Source organism: Hyla sarda, unplaced genomic scaffold, assembly GCF_029499605.1.
Source record: "Hyla sarda isolate aHylSar1 unplaced genomic scaffold, aHylSar1.hap1 scaffold_88, whole genome shotgun sequence".
In the NCBI taxonomy this organism is placed as follows: Eukaryota; Metazoa; Chordata; class Amphibia; order Anura; family Hylidae; genus Hyla; species Hyla sarda.
In genome coordinates, this window is record NW_026610908.1 from 98,663 (window position 1) to 112,917 (window position 14,255).

The 14,255-nt window shown below is 46.4% G+C and overlaps 4 protein-coding genes across 4 annotated transcripts; 1 reads left to right on the forward strand and 3 right to left on the reverse strand.

The window, feature by feature from the left end:
- Positions 1-8,189: 8,189 nt before the first annotated feature.
- On the reverse strand, positions 8,190-9,091 carry LOC130348321 (histone H2B 1.1). The gene has a single exon (XM_056554726.1). It carries the CDS (start codon positions 9,048-9,050, stop codon positions 8,670-8,672), a length of 381 nt encoding a protein of 126 aa, XP_056410701.1. The 5' UTR covers positions 9,051-9,091; the 3' UTR covers positions 8,190-8,669.
- Positions 9,092-9,390: 299 nt separating this feature from the next.
- LOC130348326 (histone H2A type 1) lies at positions 9,391-9,857 on the forward strand. The gene has a single exon (XM_056554730.1). It carries the CDS (start codon positions 9,391-9,393, stop codon positions 9,781-9,783), a length of 393 nt encoding a protein of 130 aa, XP_056410705.1. The 3' UTR covers positions 9,784-9,857.
- A 1,967-nt stretch (positions 9,858-11,824) lies between these two features.
- On the reverse strand, positions 11,825-12,364 carry LOC130348314 (histone H3). The gene has a single exon (XM_056554720.1). The coding sequence runs from the start codon at positions 12,353-12,355 to the stop codon at positions 11,945-11,947; it is 411 nt and encodes a 136-aa protein (XP_056410695.1). The 5' UTR covers positions 12,356-12,364; the 3' UTR covers positions 11,825-11,944.
- An 884-nt stretch (positions 12,365-13,248) lies between these two features.
- On the reverse strand, positions 13,249-13,950 carry LOC130348313 (histone H1B-like). Its single transcript, XM_056554719.1, has one exon. The coding sequence runs from the start codon at positions 13,926-13,928 to the stop codon at positions 13,269-13,271; it is 660 nt and encodes a 219-aa protein (XP_056410694.1). The 5' UTR covers positions 13,929-13,950; the 3' UTR covers positions 13,249-13,268.
- Positions 13,951-14,255: the final 305 nt, after the last annotated feature.

The window sequence follows — 14,255 nt, forward strand, 5'->3', positions numbered from 1 at the left end:
GCCAAAAATTACTCCTTCTCTTCTGAGCATTATAGTTCGCCCATAGTGCACTTCAGGTCCACTTATGGGGTACCTCCATACTCGGATAGAAAACCTTTACATTGCACAGATCTGGGATTGCACAGATCCCTCAACATACAATGGTTTCAACAAACGATTGTTCATTTGGAACGGATTAATATTGTATGTTGAGGGATACCTGTATAATAAACTAAAACTTACATAAATTGGGTATCTTTGTAACTGTATGGACCTGCAGAATAAGGATAAGGTGTATTTTTTTACCGAAAAGTGCACTGCGTAGAAGCAGAAGCCAAAAATGGCATTGTTTTTTCAATTTTTTTTTAACACATGACCTGCATATTGACCTATGGGCTTCTTGCTCAGCCCCCATTTATAAGAGGGTCAGCCATTACAATCACTCTCTACCAGCCCAAGATCTCTGAGCTCTTCTACCATCACTCTAGCTGTGGAAAAGTGGAGACCAGATGTCTCAGTGCTAGTGTCCAGCTACCTGGAAGGCCTCAAATCTACAGTCACTTCAAGTAAGTCAAGTCTGTGTCTGCTGCCACTACCTACAGTCTAGTCAAGCCTAAAGTCAAGAATCTACAGTCTGTTACAAGTATAATTAGTCCCAGCAAGCTGCTGGGTCCTTCCGTGTTTCTGGCCAACTCTCTGGGATTCTGGCCGAGCTGTAGAGACTATAACAACTGTCTGACCTCAGTAAAGCCTCCGTTAAACCATAACCCGGTCGTGCACTAGCCATTGGGATAGTGGAGATATCATTTGGGTGGTTCCTGATACACCCCCAACCCCTCCCCCCCCCCCCCCCCCCCCGCAAAAGAGGGGAAAAAAAACACTCTGGCGTAACAAACATTAGGGGTTAATAACACCTTGCCCCTGAGGTTAATACCATCCACCTACACCGCTACACCCCGTGGTCCCGCCATTCATTGTGGTTCACCACACTACCACTAGAGTGGTTACTATGCTTCCTGGCTGACCAAAACATCAGCCAGGAACCATAGGAACTGAGAAGTGGTATGTGGTCATCATCTGCAGAACCACTTCTTTATTGTGGGCATCTTGCTAATTACTTTAATGTCCATCTGTTGTCTGTTCCATTTGCACAACAGCATGTTAAATTCATTGTCAATCAGTCAGTGGCATACCAAGGGGGGGGGGGGGGGGGGGCGGCCCCGGGTGCCACTCACAGGTGGATGCCAGGGGCGGACTGACTGGCCGGTCCGATTGGATGTCGTCCAAGGACCCGACCGGGTTAAGGGCCCACCACCGCTGCCGCTGCTGAGGATCCGGGACACTCCCCAGATCCCCAGAAGACATCGCTGCCTTCTCCGGTATGTGTGATACACAGCTGCAGCTTACACAGAGGAGACATGACCTCCGTCCCCACGCAGCACGCAGTACAGGCACTGATGACGTCACTCATCGGCACCTGTACTGTGTAGGGGAGAAGACGTGGGCCCCTTCTGCTGAGGAGAACCATGCGTGGGACATCAGGTGAGCATACATATATATTTTGTTTAACTCTGCATATACCTATACGGAAGAGGGGGAGGGGGGTAACTCTGCATATACCTGTGTGAAAGAGGGGGGGGGGATGTAACTCTGCATATACTTATGGGAAAGAGGGGGGGGTGTTTCTCTGCCTATACCTATGGGAAAGAGAGGGGGGTGTAACTCTGCCTATACCTATGGGAAAGAGGTGGGTAACTCTGCCTATACCAATGGGGAAAGTGGGGAGGAGGGGGTAACTCTTCCTATTCCTATGGGGAAAGGGGGGTAACCCTGCCTATAACTATGGGGAAAGGGGAGGAAGGAGGGGTATTTCTGCCTATACCTATGGGGAAAAGGGGAGGGTAACTCTGCCTATACCTATGGGGAAGAGGGGGGTAATTCTGCCTATACCAATGGGGAAGAGGGGTGATAACTCTGCCTATACCTATGGGGAAAGGGGGGGGGGGGTAATGCTGCCTGTACCTATGGGGAAAGGGGGTGGGGGGACTCTGCTGCATATACCTAAGAAGAAATGTGGGTGAACTCTGTTTCAATAATTATTGGGGAGAGGTTTTAACTCTGCTGCCTATACTGATGGGGAAGGGGGGGTTAAGTCTGCTGTCTATACCTACAGGGAAAGGGGGGGGGGTAACTCTGCTATCTATACCTACAGGGAAAGGGGGGTTAACTCTGCTGCCTATACCTACAGGTAAAGGGGGAAGCGGGGGGAGTACCTAACTTTATACCTGGATGCCTGACTACTTACCTACATACCAGGCTATCTAACTACCTACATAACCAGCTACCTAACTATGTACATTCCTGGCCTACATGGCTGCCTAACTACCATGCTAGCCCCCTACCTACCTGGCTTGTCACCTAACTATAAATCTGGCTTCCTGATCTACCTACCTAGTTTCCTATTTACCCAGCTACCTACCTGTCCTTTTACTTTGAAGGACACCAAGGAGGGCATTATTACAGTTTGTGGGCCTATAGATGGAAAGATTGTGTAGAGGAGGGCACTGAAACAATGCCCTCCTCTACACAGAGTCTGAGTCTGACATGTTTGTCCTGCAGATGTTAAGAAATTCCCATGGCGGTCTTATCCAGACCGAGAAGATGTTGCAGAACTACAACCCCCAGCATGCCTAGAAAGTCTCAGCATACTGGGGGTTGTAGTTTTGCAACATCTGGAAGGGCACAGTTTGGAGATCACTAAACAGTGGTGTCCAAACTGTAGCACTCCAGATGTCAATTCAAAGCATGCCAAGACTGTCCAGGCATGCTGGGAGTTGTACTTTGGCAACATCTGGCCCTTCAGTTGTTGCCGAACTACAGCTCCCAGCATGCCTGGGCAGTCTTGGCATGCTTTGAAGTTTTGCAACATCTGGAGGACTACAGTTTGGAGACCACTACACAGTTGTCTCTAAACTGTTCTCCTTCAGTTGTGGCATAACTATAACTCCCAACATGTCCTTCAGCTGTCTGGGCATGCTGGGAGTTGTGGTATTGCAACAACTGGAGACACACTAGTTGGGAAACATTGTATTTTTCCTAACTCAGTATTTCCCAACCTGTGTGCCTCCTTCTGTTGCAAAACTATAACTCCCAGCATGCACTGACAGACCATGCATGCTGGAAGTTGTAGTTTTGCCACAGCTGGAGGCACACGGGTTGGGAAACACTGAGTTAGGAAACATACAGTGGTGTGGAAACACTGCGGTATTCTGTTACTCAACTCAGTGTTTCCCAGTCCCAACCAGTGTGCCTCCAGCTGTTGCATATCTACAACTCCCAGCATGCACGGTCTGTCAGTGCATGCTGGGAGTTGTAGTCCCCCACCAACCCCCTCCCCAACATTAATGTACAGGGTACATTCACACGGGCGGGGGTTTACAGCATGTTTCCCGCTAAAAGTTTGAGAGAAACACACTGTAAACCTCCGCTCGTGTGAATGTACCCTAAAAACACTACACTTCACTAACCCAAAATAAAGAGTAAAACATTACATATACACTACACCCTTACACTGTGCCCCCCCAAAAAAAAAATATATATAAAAAAAACGTCTTGTACGTCAGATTTTAGAAAACGGAGCCTACAGCTGTTGCAAAATAAAAACTCCCAGCATTGCCCGACAGCCATTGACTGTCCAGGAATGTTGGGAGCTTTGCAACAGCTGGAGACAACCTGTTTGGGGAAAACTGACATACAGTATTTTTAGTAGAGGAAACAAGTGTAATGCTTGCATCCAGGTCCACCTCTATGAAAATCCCTAATTTAGGCCTCAAATGCACATGGCGCTCTCTCACTTCGGAGCCCTGACGAATTTCAAGGCAACAGTTTAGGGCCACATATGGGGTATTTCTGTACTCAGGAGAAATTGCGCTACAAATTTTTGGTGGCTTTTTCTCATTTTACCCCTTATGAAAATGTAAAGTTGGGGTCTACACCAGCATGTTAATGTAATTTTTTTTTGTATAACTCTTTATTTAAAGAATATTGTATTTTAATACAGAAGAAAAATACGACATATGTACAGTGAGCATGAGCACTTTACAATATATAAAGTGAAATTTGCAACCTTATATATAAAGGAGAAACACTGTAGAGATGAAGTAGGAGGAGAGAAAGGGAAAGAAAGTAAAATGAAAAGAGAAATAATGATGAAATAAAAAATTTAAATAAAAAATAAAAGAAAGACTATAAAATAAAGAGAGAATCTCGCATGGCCATGGCGCATCAGTGGTTATTCAGAGAATCATCATAATCCTCCCAAAGCCTTCATATCTTCTGAAAGAAGTGTAATTATTATTATTTTTTTTTCTACACCAACATGCTGGTGTTGCCATATACTTTTCATTTATATAAGAGGTAAAGGGAAAAAAAGACCCCCAAAATTTGTAACACACTTTCTTCCAAGTACGGAAATACCCCATATGTGGGCATAAAATGCTTTGCGGGCGCACAACAAGGCTCAGGAGTGAGGGCGCACTATGTGCATTTGAGGCCTAAACTGGTGATTTGCACAGGGGTGGCTGCTGATTACAGTGATTCTGAAATAAACGCAAACAAATAAACACCCACATGTGACCCCATTTCGGAAACTTCCCCACTCATGGAACGTAACAAGGGGTTTGGTGAGCATTTACACCCCACAGGTGTCTGACAGATTTTTGGAACAGTGGTCCGTGAAAATGAAGAATGTAATTTTTCATTTGGACAGCCCACTGTTACAAAGATCTGTCAAACGCCAGTGGGGTGTAAATGCTCACTGTACCCCTTTTTTATGTTCCTTGAGGGGTTAAGTTTCCCAAATGGTGTGTCATGTGGGGTGTTTTTCGCTGTTCAGGCACCATGGGGTCTTCCTAAATAGGACATGCCCCCCAAAAACCATTTCAGCAAAATTTGCTTTCCATAAGCCCAATGCTGCTCCTTCCCTTCTGAGCCCTCTAGTGCACCCGCAGATCACTTTACATCCACATATAATATATTTCCTTACTCGAGAGTAGTGGAGTTTCAAATTTTGGAGGACATTTTCACCTATTACCCCTTGTGAAAATAAAAAAATTGGGGTAATATCAGCATTTTAGGGAAAAAAAAAATATTTTTTCATTTTCACGTCCAACTTTATTGAAAATTCGTCAAACACCTGTGGGGTGTTAAGGCTCACTGTACCCCTTGTTACGTTCCTTGAGGGTTGTAGTTTCCAAAATAGTATGCCATGTGGGGTGTTTTTTTTTTTTTTTTTTTGCTGTTCTGTCAACATGGGGGCTTCCTAAATGCAACATGCCCCCCAAAAACTATTACAGCAAAATTGCGCTACAAATTTTTGGTGGCTTTTTCTTCTTTTACCCCTTATGAAAATGTAAAGTTAGGGTCTACACCAGCATGTTAGTGTAATTGTTTTTTTTTTTTTTTTACACCAACATGCTGGTGTTGCCCCATACATTTCATTTTCATAAGAGGTAAATGGAAAAAAGACCCCCAAAATTTGTAACACACTTTCTCCCAAGTACGGAACTACCCCATATGTGGGCGTAAAATGCTCTGCGGGCGCACAACAAGGCTCAGGAGTGAGAGCGCACTATGTGCATTTGAAGCCTAAACTGGTGATTTGCACAGGGGTGGCTGCTGGTTACAGCGGTTCTGAAATAAATGCAAACAAAAACAACCACATGTGACCCTATTTCGGAAACTTCCCCACTCATGGAACTTAACAAGGGGTTTTAGTGAGCATTTACACCCCACAGGTGTCTGACAGATTTTTGGAACAGTGGTCCGTGAAAATGAAGAATGTAATTTTTCATTTGGACAACCCACTGTTACAAAGATCTGTCAAACGCCAGTGTGGTGTAAATGCTCACTGTACCCCTTTTTTATGTTCCTTGAGGGGTGTAGTTTCCAAAATAGTATGCCATGTGGGGTGTTTTTTGCTGCTCTGGCACCATGGGGTTTTCCTAAATGTGACATGCCCCCTAAAAACCATTTCAGCAAAATTTGCTCTTTAATATCCCATTGTCGTTCCTTCTCTTCTGAGCCCTCTAGTTCACCCACAGAGCACTTTACATCCACATATGAGGTATTTTCTTGCTCGAGAAAAATTGGGTTACAAATTTTGGGGGATTTTTTCTCCTTTTACCCCCTTGTAAAAAATAAAAATAAAAAAATAAATATGGGTCTACAAGAATATGTTAGTGTAAAAAATGCAGACTTTGATTTTTCTCCTCCACTTTGCTGCTATTCTTGTGAAACACCTTGTTAAAGTAGAATATGTCACGTAAAACCAATCTCGGAATCAGAATGAAAGGTAAAAGCATCTCAGAGTTATTAATGCTTAAAGTGACAGTGGTTTGAATTGCAAAAAATGCTCTGGTCCTTAGAGTCAAAATGGGCTCGGTCCCCAAGGGGTTGAGGGGGTGTAATTGGGGGGAAGGAGGGGGTGTAATTAGAGGGGGGGTGCCAAACAAATGGTCCGCCCTGGGTTCCAAATGCTCTAGGTATGCCCCTGCAATCAGTGTTGCTTCCTGAGTGGACAGTGGGATTTCACAGAAGTGTCATTGATTTGGAGTTACATTGTGTTATTTGAGTGTTCCCTTTATGTTTTTGAGCTGTGTAGTTCTTTGCTTTTGGGATGAAATGAACATAAGAGAACTGATGAAGCAGATTGCCTCACACTATTGTGCCTAACACATGAGATTCCACTTATATCCCTCCAAGTAAACAGGTACCAGCCCATTAATCTAACAGATTTGAAAAACTGGAAGCGCCTGGAAATGTTTTAGATCTAAAAGTTATAACACAAATATCATCCGGTCTGGATGAAGCCTCAGAAGCATTTACTGCATTCACAATGAGGACTGAATCCATCAGCCTCATCTCCTGTCCTCTGGGGACCTCTAGTGGTGGTTTGTAGTATAGTTTCCATCTGTCTTCACGTAAACTCACTGCCAATCTTCATATCCTATTAACCCCTGCAGTGACCTTTCAGGTGTTTTGTCTTTGATCAGTTCACTTTGTTGTTACATCGGTAATTATTCTATTTAGAAACATTATAATTGAGGCTTTGAAGCGCTAATATTAATCATCTGAACAGAATAGAAAAAATATATAGTTTCCCACCAAGGATTAAACCGAGATCTCTCTAGTGTTGCTCGCGAATATTCGCAATACGAATTTTATTCGCGAATATCGCATATTCACTGATATAGCGCTATATATTCGTAATTACGAATATTCGTTTTTTTTTGGTTTTTGTTTCACAGTACACATCACAGTGATCATCCCTCTCTGCTTCCAGCTTGTGTGGTGTAAATAAGGCTCTAATACTACTGTGTGAGACTGGTATGCGAATTTTCGCATATGCAAATTTGCGCATATACGAATTTTGTATGTGCTAATTTTCGCATATGTTATTTTTGCATATGCGAAAATAAAACGAGAATATTACGACTATACGAATATTCGCGAATATATGACGAATATTCGTCCATATATTCGCGAATTCCAATATGGCCTATGCCGCTCAACACTAGATCTCTCCTGTATCGACGGGATCCCGGTCGGCGGCTGTAACCATCAGTCTGTGCACACGGTTGGTTCCCTGTGTTATTTCATACATTTTATCCTACAGCCCAGTACACACTACTGATCTCCGCACAGCAGCTTTATCCCCTGTACATCTGATCAGAGGAGCCGCATCATCTATTTACTGGATGTTTTATTGATTTTCATTTCTGCCTTTTACCATCCAGTGATCCAGTTGTATTTTACCCCTTTTATTTGTTTTCTATTTTTATTACATTGTACATTTATTGTTTATATGGATATATAAGAAAGTTACTGTCAGTTCTAGTCCCAGGAAGATCTCATCCCCCATAGACCCCTGATCACACCCAGCAGATTATTACCGCAATAACAATCAGGGGCCGGAGGTCTAGGAGAGAATTTCCCGGACGATCTCTGCAAATCTATAAACGATCAGGTATAATCTCCGTCCATCTTCCTCTCTTCTCACTTTATTGTTTCACATTTTATATGGATGAAGAGTAAAATATCGGGAGAAGCGATCAGCAAGATCGGGAAATCACTGTCCACGAGGAGCCGATAGATACATGGGGGGGATGAGATCTTCCTGGGACTAGAGATGGCGCAGACCCTCCCTGTAATGTGTCTGATCGATTGTTTCCTGCCCAGTCTGTTCGCGATCAGATCTGATGGTGGGAATATGTATAAAGGACTGAACTGATAAGAGATCTGATCGTTTCCGGGAGACACAAGGACCTGAATCTCACGATTTGTATAGATGTCCCGGCATCTAAACGGAACCGCAGAAAAGCTACGGGAATCCCGGCGATACCGATCACCACTGTGATACTTATATGTCCGGTCAGTGCAGGAGACACAATTACTTATTCTGCCGTTACCATATGACGTATATATACGGTACTGATGTAACCTGCAGTCAGATTATATATCACAGACCGCGATCCCGGAGCAGCACAATATATACAGTATAAAGCGGCTGCACCGGTATAAACTCGGTCACAAATAAAGATAATTGTAGCAGATAGAAGCCCCAGCTCTATTATAGACAATGTGGCGGCTCTTAGAAGAGCCTTTGGGGTGACAGCAGGAGGCGGAGCAGGTTACTTGGCGCTGGTGTACTTGGTGACTGCCTTGGTGCCCTCGGACACGGCGTGCTTGGCCAGCTCTCCAGGCAGCAGCAGGCGCACGGCGGTCTGGATCTCCCGGGAGGTGATGGTGGAGCGCTTGTTGTAGTGAGCCAGGCGGGAGGCTTCCCCTGCGATGCGCTCGAAGATATCATTGACAAAGGAGTTCATGATGCCCATGGCCTTGGAGGATATGCCGGTGTCAGGGTGGACCTGCTTGAGCACCTTGTACACGTAGATGGCATAGCTTTCCTTCCTGGTCTTCCTCCGCTTCTTACCATCCTTCTTCTGAGTCTTGGTCACGGCTTTCTTGGAGCCTTTCTTGGGCGCTGGTGCAGACTTGGCGGGATCAGGCATTATGATCAATCACAATAATCCTTCACTAGAACAGAGAGAATAATGATGCCTCCTCCTCCCACCGCAGCCGTATTTATAGGCAGCCCATGCAAATGAGAAATGCTGTCTGCTCGCTGTTCTACTGGAGGAGCAAATCATGTGACCTGTGGGAGCGTCATAAGCCCCACCCAGTGCAGTTTATTGGTGTCTCGTTAATTCTCGTCACCATTGGCCGGATTCAAATCTACCCAATCACAGGAGCCGGAGGGCGGAGCAGAAACCTATAAAAAGCAGCAGAAAGGAAATTACGGTTACATCACAGAAAGGCTTCTTTTGAGCGTTTTAGGTTTTACTTATCATTATGTCTGGACGTGGCAAACAAGGAGGGAAGGTTCGGGCTAAGGCAAAGACCCGCTCATCCCGGGCAGGACTCCAGTTCCCCGTCGGTCGTGTACACAGGCTTCTCCGCAAAGGGAACTACGCCGAGAGGGTGGGCGCCGGTGCTCCGGTCTACCTTGCCGCTGTGCTGGAGTATTTAACTGCTGAGATCCTGGAATTGGCCGGTAACGCCGCCCGGGACAACAAGAAGACCCGCATCATCCCCCGTCACCTGCAGCTGGCCGTGCGCAATGACGAGGAGCTGAACAAGCTGCTGGGTGGGGTGACCATCGCCCAGGGAGGCGTCCTGCCCAATATCCAGGCCGTGCTGCTGCCCAAGAAGACCGAGAGCAGCAAAGCGGCCAAGAGCAAGTGATCACCGCTTATCCCAGATCATCCCGAACACCAAAGGCTCTTCTTAGAGCCACCACATTGTCTCCTACAGAGCTGGCGCCGCTGATCTCGGGTGTGATAGGGATCTGGGCTGTTATAGGGACTAAACAGAACATCCTGCACATTTTATCTAATATAGGACACCGTGCGGGTTGTGCAGAATGTAGTTGGTATGTGAGGGGGTAATTCTCTTTTGTAACTACTACGCTTTAAGATTGTTCTCACGATGTAGTTTACGGATCCTCTACAATAGACAGGACCGCAGTGTAGAGATGGCGCCCCCTATACTGTAGCCTCCTGTGTAATGGAAGCTCCTGAACACATCGGATCTCCAGCCGCAATACACAGCGAGGCTTCCATCCAGCCGATCAGGGGTCATCGCTTCTCCATCGCTGGTTACATAAAGATCCCGGCACTCGCTGTATACAGTGCCCGGGAATAATCGCCCCAGAGATCAGCCAATAAGCGCTCAGTATCCGGCTATAAAACTTATTTTCCCGCTCATTCTACAACTATCGCTGTAGAATGAGAATAATGAATAAATAAAAATATAAATGACACAAATATAATTAAGAATAAAATGAGGGAAGTTGTAGTAAACTAAATATTCTCAGCTGGGTCGCTCGGAGTACAATAACATTGATCATGAAACATAATAGTCATCTCAGAGCCCTTTAGCTACTAGAATTATTGGTTAAAATAGATAGTAATCACATAAACATTAAATACTTAACCCATTATTGCACTAATAAAACAGACAGCTCAGAATTTCCTTCACTTCACCGATCTGTTATAAAAAGTAACAATCCCGCTAGATTTTGTTGTGATTTAACGAATGAGACACTAGGAAAAACTTGTTACTAACAAAATGTCTCAATATTAATTCCAATAAAGAAACATGAAACACCATTTGAATAGTTTTGGTTGGACACGATGTATGATATCGCACTGTGTGTATGCTACCAATTAAAATGTGAGTCCTATGCGCAATATTCGTAAATTATAGTCCTGAACTAATAGTAAAAGGCCGGTGTACACTCACCGCTCACCCTATCTCGGCTCAGCTTGTGAATAAATCGGCCGCGCATGGAAGCCTGAAGGGGAGAGATCGGTGGGGTCTATTTTAACCAATAATATTAGTAACCACAGGGTCCTGAGATTACTTTTATGATAAATGGTGTGTGTGTACGTATATTATATATATAATTTTTTATTTCTTTTTTCTCTCTCCCCTGTAACTTTCCTCACACTGACACGCGTTATATCCAGATCGGGAAGGATTTCATCAATGACGGGCCCAGGAATCTCTCCCCCCCCACTAAGACTTCATCAGGTCTAAATACACGGTGATCGCTGACAAGTAAAATGGATTGTAAAACAACCGCACGGTTAGTGTTCACACTGGGCGATCTCTTGCAGCAGAGTGACATAATATCGGAATTTATTACATTAAATAACAAAATGACAATGTATAAAATACAGGATAGCTTTCCCCGCCGCATTCTCAGCAGTGTCAGGCTGCAGGGTGTGATCGGTATCAGGTCTGGAATAGGACAGGGACGACCCCGAATTCACCCACCATTGTGATGTCAGCCCCGGACATAGTGTCCCCTCTCCTACCGCATCAGCCTCACTAGAATCCCCCTGATCGGCCCCAACAGTTTCCCATCCGCCGCCTTTTTCTTCCTATTTACAGAAACCAGAGGAATGTAGTCACGTGTACAGGGAAGAGGACGAGACAAAGGGAGAAACGATCAGAAGAGCGGGAATTTCAAGTTAACTGCGTTGATCATCCAATGAGCGAACATTCGTGTCTATAACTCCACCTAGAGTTAACCCTTTAGTGTCCGCTCGTTTCCCCTCTATGCACCAATTACGATCCCAAGTGTCGGGAGACTGAAGCCAGCAGCACCGATCACACACAGGCGCATTACACTGCGGGGGACACGATCTACATCACTATAGTAACTGAACATAACTCAGCACTGAGGGTTAACTGCAGAGGACAATCCCGGGATCCTGCTTATGAGGACAGGCGGAGTATAGGAGCAGAACAATGGAGAGGATCAGGAATCAGCTCGTTCTATAGATAATTTGGTGGCTCTGAAAAGAGCCTTTGTGTTGTATGCGGGTCCCGATTAGATCTAAGCTCTCTCCCCACGGATCCTGCGGGCCAGCTGGATGTCTTTGGGCATGATGGTGACCCTCTTGGCGTGGATGGCGCACAGATTGGTGTCCTCAAAGAGTCCCACCAGGTAAGCCTCGCTGGCCTCCTGCAGGGCCATGACCGCCGAGCTCTGGAAGCGAAGATCGGTCTTGAAGTCCTGGGCGATCTCTCTTACCAGGCGCTGGAAGGGGAGCTTCCGGATCAGCAGCTCGGTGGACTTCTGGTAGCGGCGGATCTCACGGAGAGCCACTGTACCTGGACGGTAGCGGTGAGGCTTCTTCACCCCACCAGTGGCGGGAGCGCTCTTCCTGGCGGCCTTAGTAGCCAGCTGCTTGCGGGGAGCTTTCCCTCCGGTGGATTTACGAGCGGTCTGCTTGGTCCTGGCCATGATTCTCTGTACACGTACACAGCGGAGAAGTGATGAGAAGAGAGGAAAGAGCGGAACATTTATACTCCTGGTCTCATCCCCATTGGCTCATGTAAACCCCACCCCTGCATCCCATTGGCTGATTCTTACAACCAATGAGCCCGCCAAAATACATGTGACGTCAACAATTGATCTTTGTTAGAAAGAGGCAGGACCCATCCTCGCCCTATTCTGCCCTTCCCTGCGGATTGTCGTAACTCCCGATAATAGCGCCCTCCCCCGTGTCCCCTCAGACATGATGCGGTACCGCATTTCGGGTGTTCACACTGATTGCCTGCCGCTCCCCTATATTCAGACTCTATTCGGGACTGCATGACTTTATATAGTAATAAAACTAAGCAGCAAACTAACCCTCAGGATGGGGGAAATAATATGTGCACAACCTATTACCCAAAGGGTTACATTTATCCCCCAATGTCTGGCAAGTCAATAATTTCCATAATCCCGTTTATCCTTAGGGCGTCTATCACAGCAGTGTAAATCCTTATAGTTTATACATAGGATCTACAATGTGTTACAATAGTGACACCTGGTGGAGAGATTTATAATCTTTGTGTTGCCGATTTGTAACAATATTTATACTTCCCCCAAGCGCTGACCCTACAAGTGTTACAGCGGCAGAAAGATACAATGGTTGGTTACAGATCAGACTCAGCTGAGTGTTCATAAGGGGATCTAGAATTAGTAAAGGCAGATGTATTGGGATTGATAAAATATAATAAAGTGATGATAATATAGAAGGGATTTATATCACTGTATTATATCCTTTATGTATCCCGGGGGTGACACGGGCATTGATCGTACAGCTCTGTCTGGAGGAGGTGGTGGCTCTGAAAAGAGCCTTTGTGGGATAAGTACAGGACGAGTCTCCCGATTATTTCTTAGCCGCGCTCTTCTTGGCTTTAGTCACCTTCTTAGCCGGGCTCTTGGCAGCTTTGGGTTTGGCCGCCTTCTTAGCCGGGCTCTTGGCCACCTTCTTAGGAGCAGCCTTCGGCTTCTTGGGGCTCTTGGCCGCTGCAGGCTTCTTGGCTTTCTTCGGGCTCTTGGCCGCTGCAGGCTTCTTGGCTTTCTTCGGGCTCTTGGCCGCGCTCGGAGCCTTCTTTGGCTTCCTAGGGGATTTGGTCGCTTTCTTAGCTGCTGCAGGTCTCTTGGCCGCAGCCGCCGGCTTCTTCTTGGCCGCCTTGTCCTTAGTCTCCTGCTGGTTCTTGTTGATCTTGAAGGATCCGGAGGCGCCGCTGCCTTTCACCTGGAGCAGGGTTCCCTTGGTCACCAGCCCCTTGATGGCCAGCTTCAGGCGGCTGTTGTTCTTGTCTACATCGTATCCTCCGGCAGCCAGAGCCTTCTTCAGGGCGGCCAGAGACACCCCACTGCGCTCCTTAGAGGCGGACACGGCTTTAACGAGCAGCTCGGACACGCTGGGACCGGAGGGTTTGTGACTTTTCTTGGCGGCCCCTGCGGCTGATTTCTTCGGCTGCTTCTTGGATTTTGCGGCCGGTTCGGCGGGAGGAGCAGCGGCTGGTGCGGTTTCTGCCATCTTAGAAATCAAAACTACAGAAATATCGTGAACGATAAATGCTGAGACCGGAGCTGCTGGCGCCTCTTATATGTGCAGCGGCTGCGCAATGATTGGCTGCTGAGATGTCACCGTCCGGAGCTGCTATTGGCTGACACAGAGAACAGGCCCCGCCCCATCCCGTCTGGACCCGGCCAAAGTTCCGCTACAACCTTGTGCTTCCCTGCCCGGGATAAAAGATCTTTACCGGCTAGAACCGGACAGGAGAGATCCCCTTCTCCGTGTCTTCCTCCTCCCCAACATTCCCCCTAGCAGTTTATACCCGTCACTGGCGGAGGTGCCGGGGAG

Bases quoted from the DNA above. Each gene is read 5' to 3' on its own strand.
- LOC130348321 (XM_056554726.1), bottom strand. From the start codon at position 9,050: ATGCCTGATCCCGCCAAGTCTGCACCAGCGCCCAAGAAAGGCTCCAAG.
- LOC130348326 (XM_056554730.1), top strand. From the start codon at position 9,391: ATGTCTGGACGTGGCAAACAAGGAGGGAAGGTTCGGGCTAAGGCAAAG.
- LOC130348314 (XM_056554720.1), bottom strand. From the start codon at position 12,355: ATGGCCAGGACCAAGCAGACCGCTCGTAAATCCACCGGAGGGAAAGCT.
- LOC130348313 (XM_056554719.1), bottom strand. From the start codon at position 13,928: ATGGCAGAAACCGCACCAGCCGCTGCTCCTCCCGCCGAACCGGCCGCA.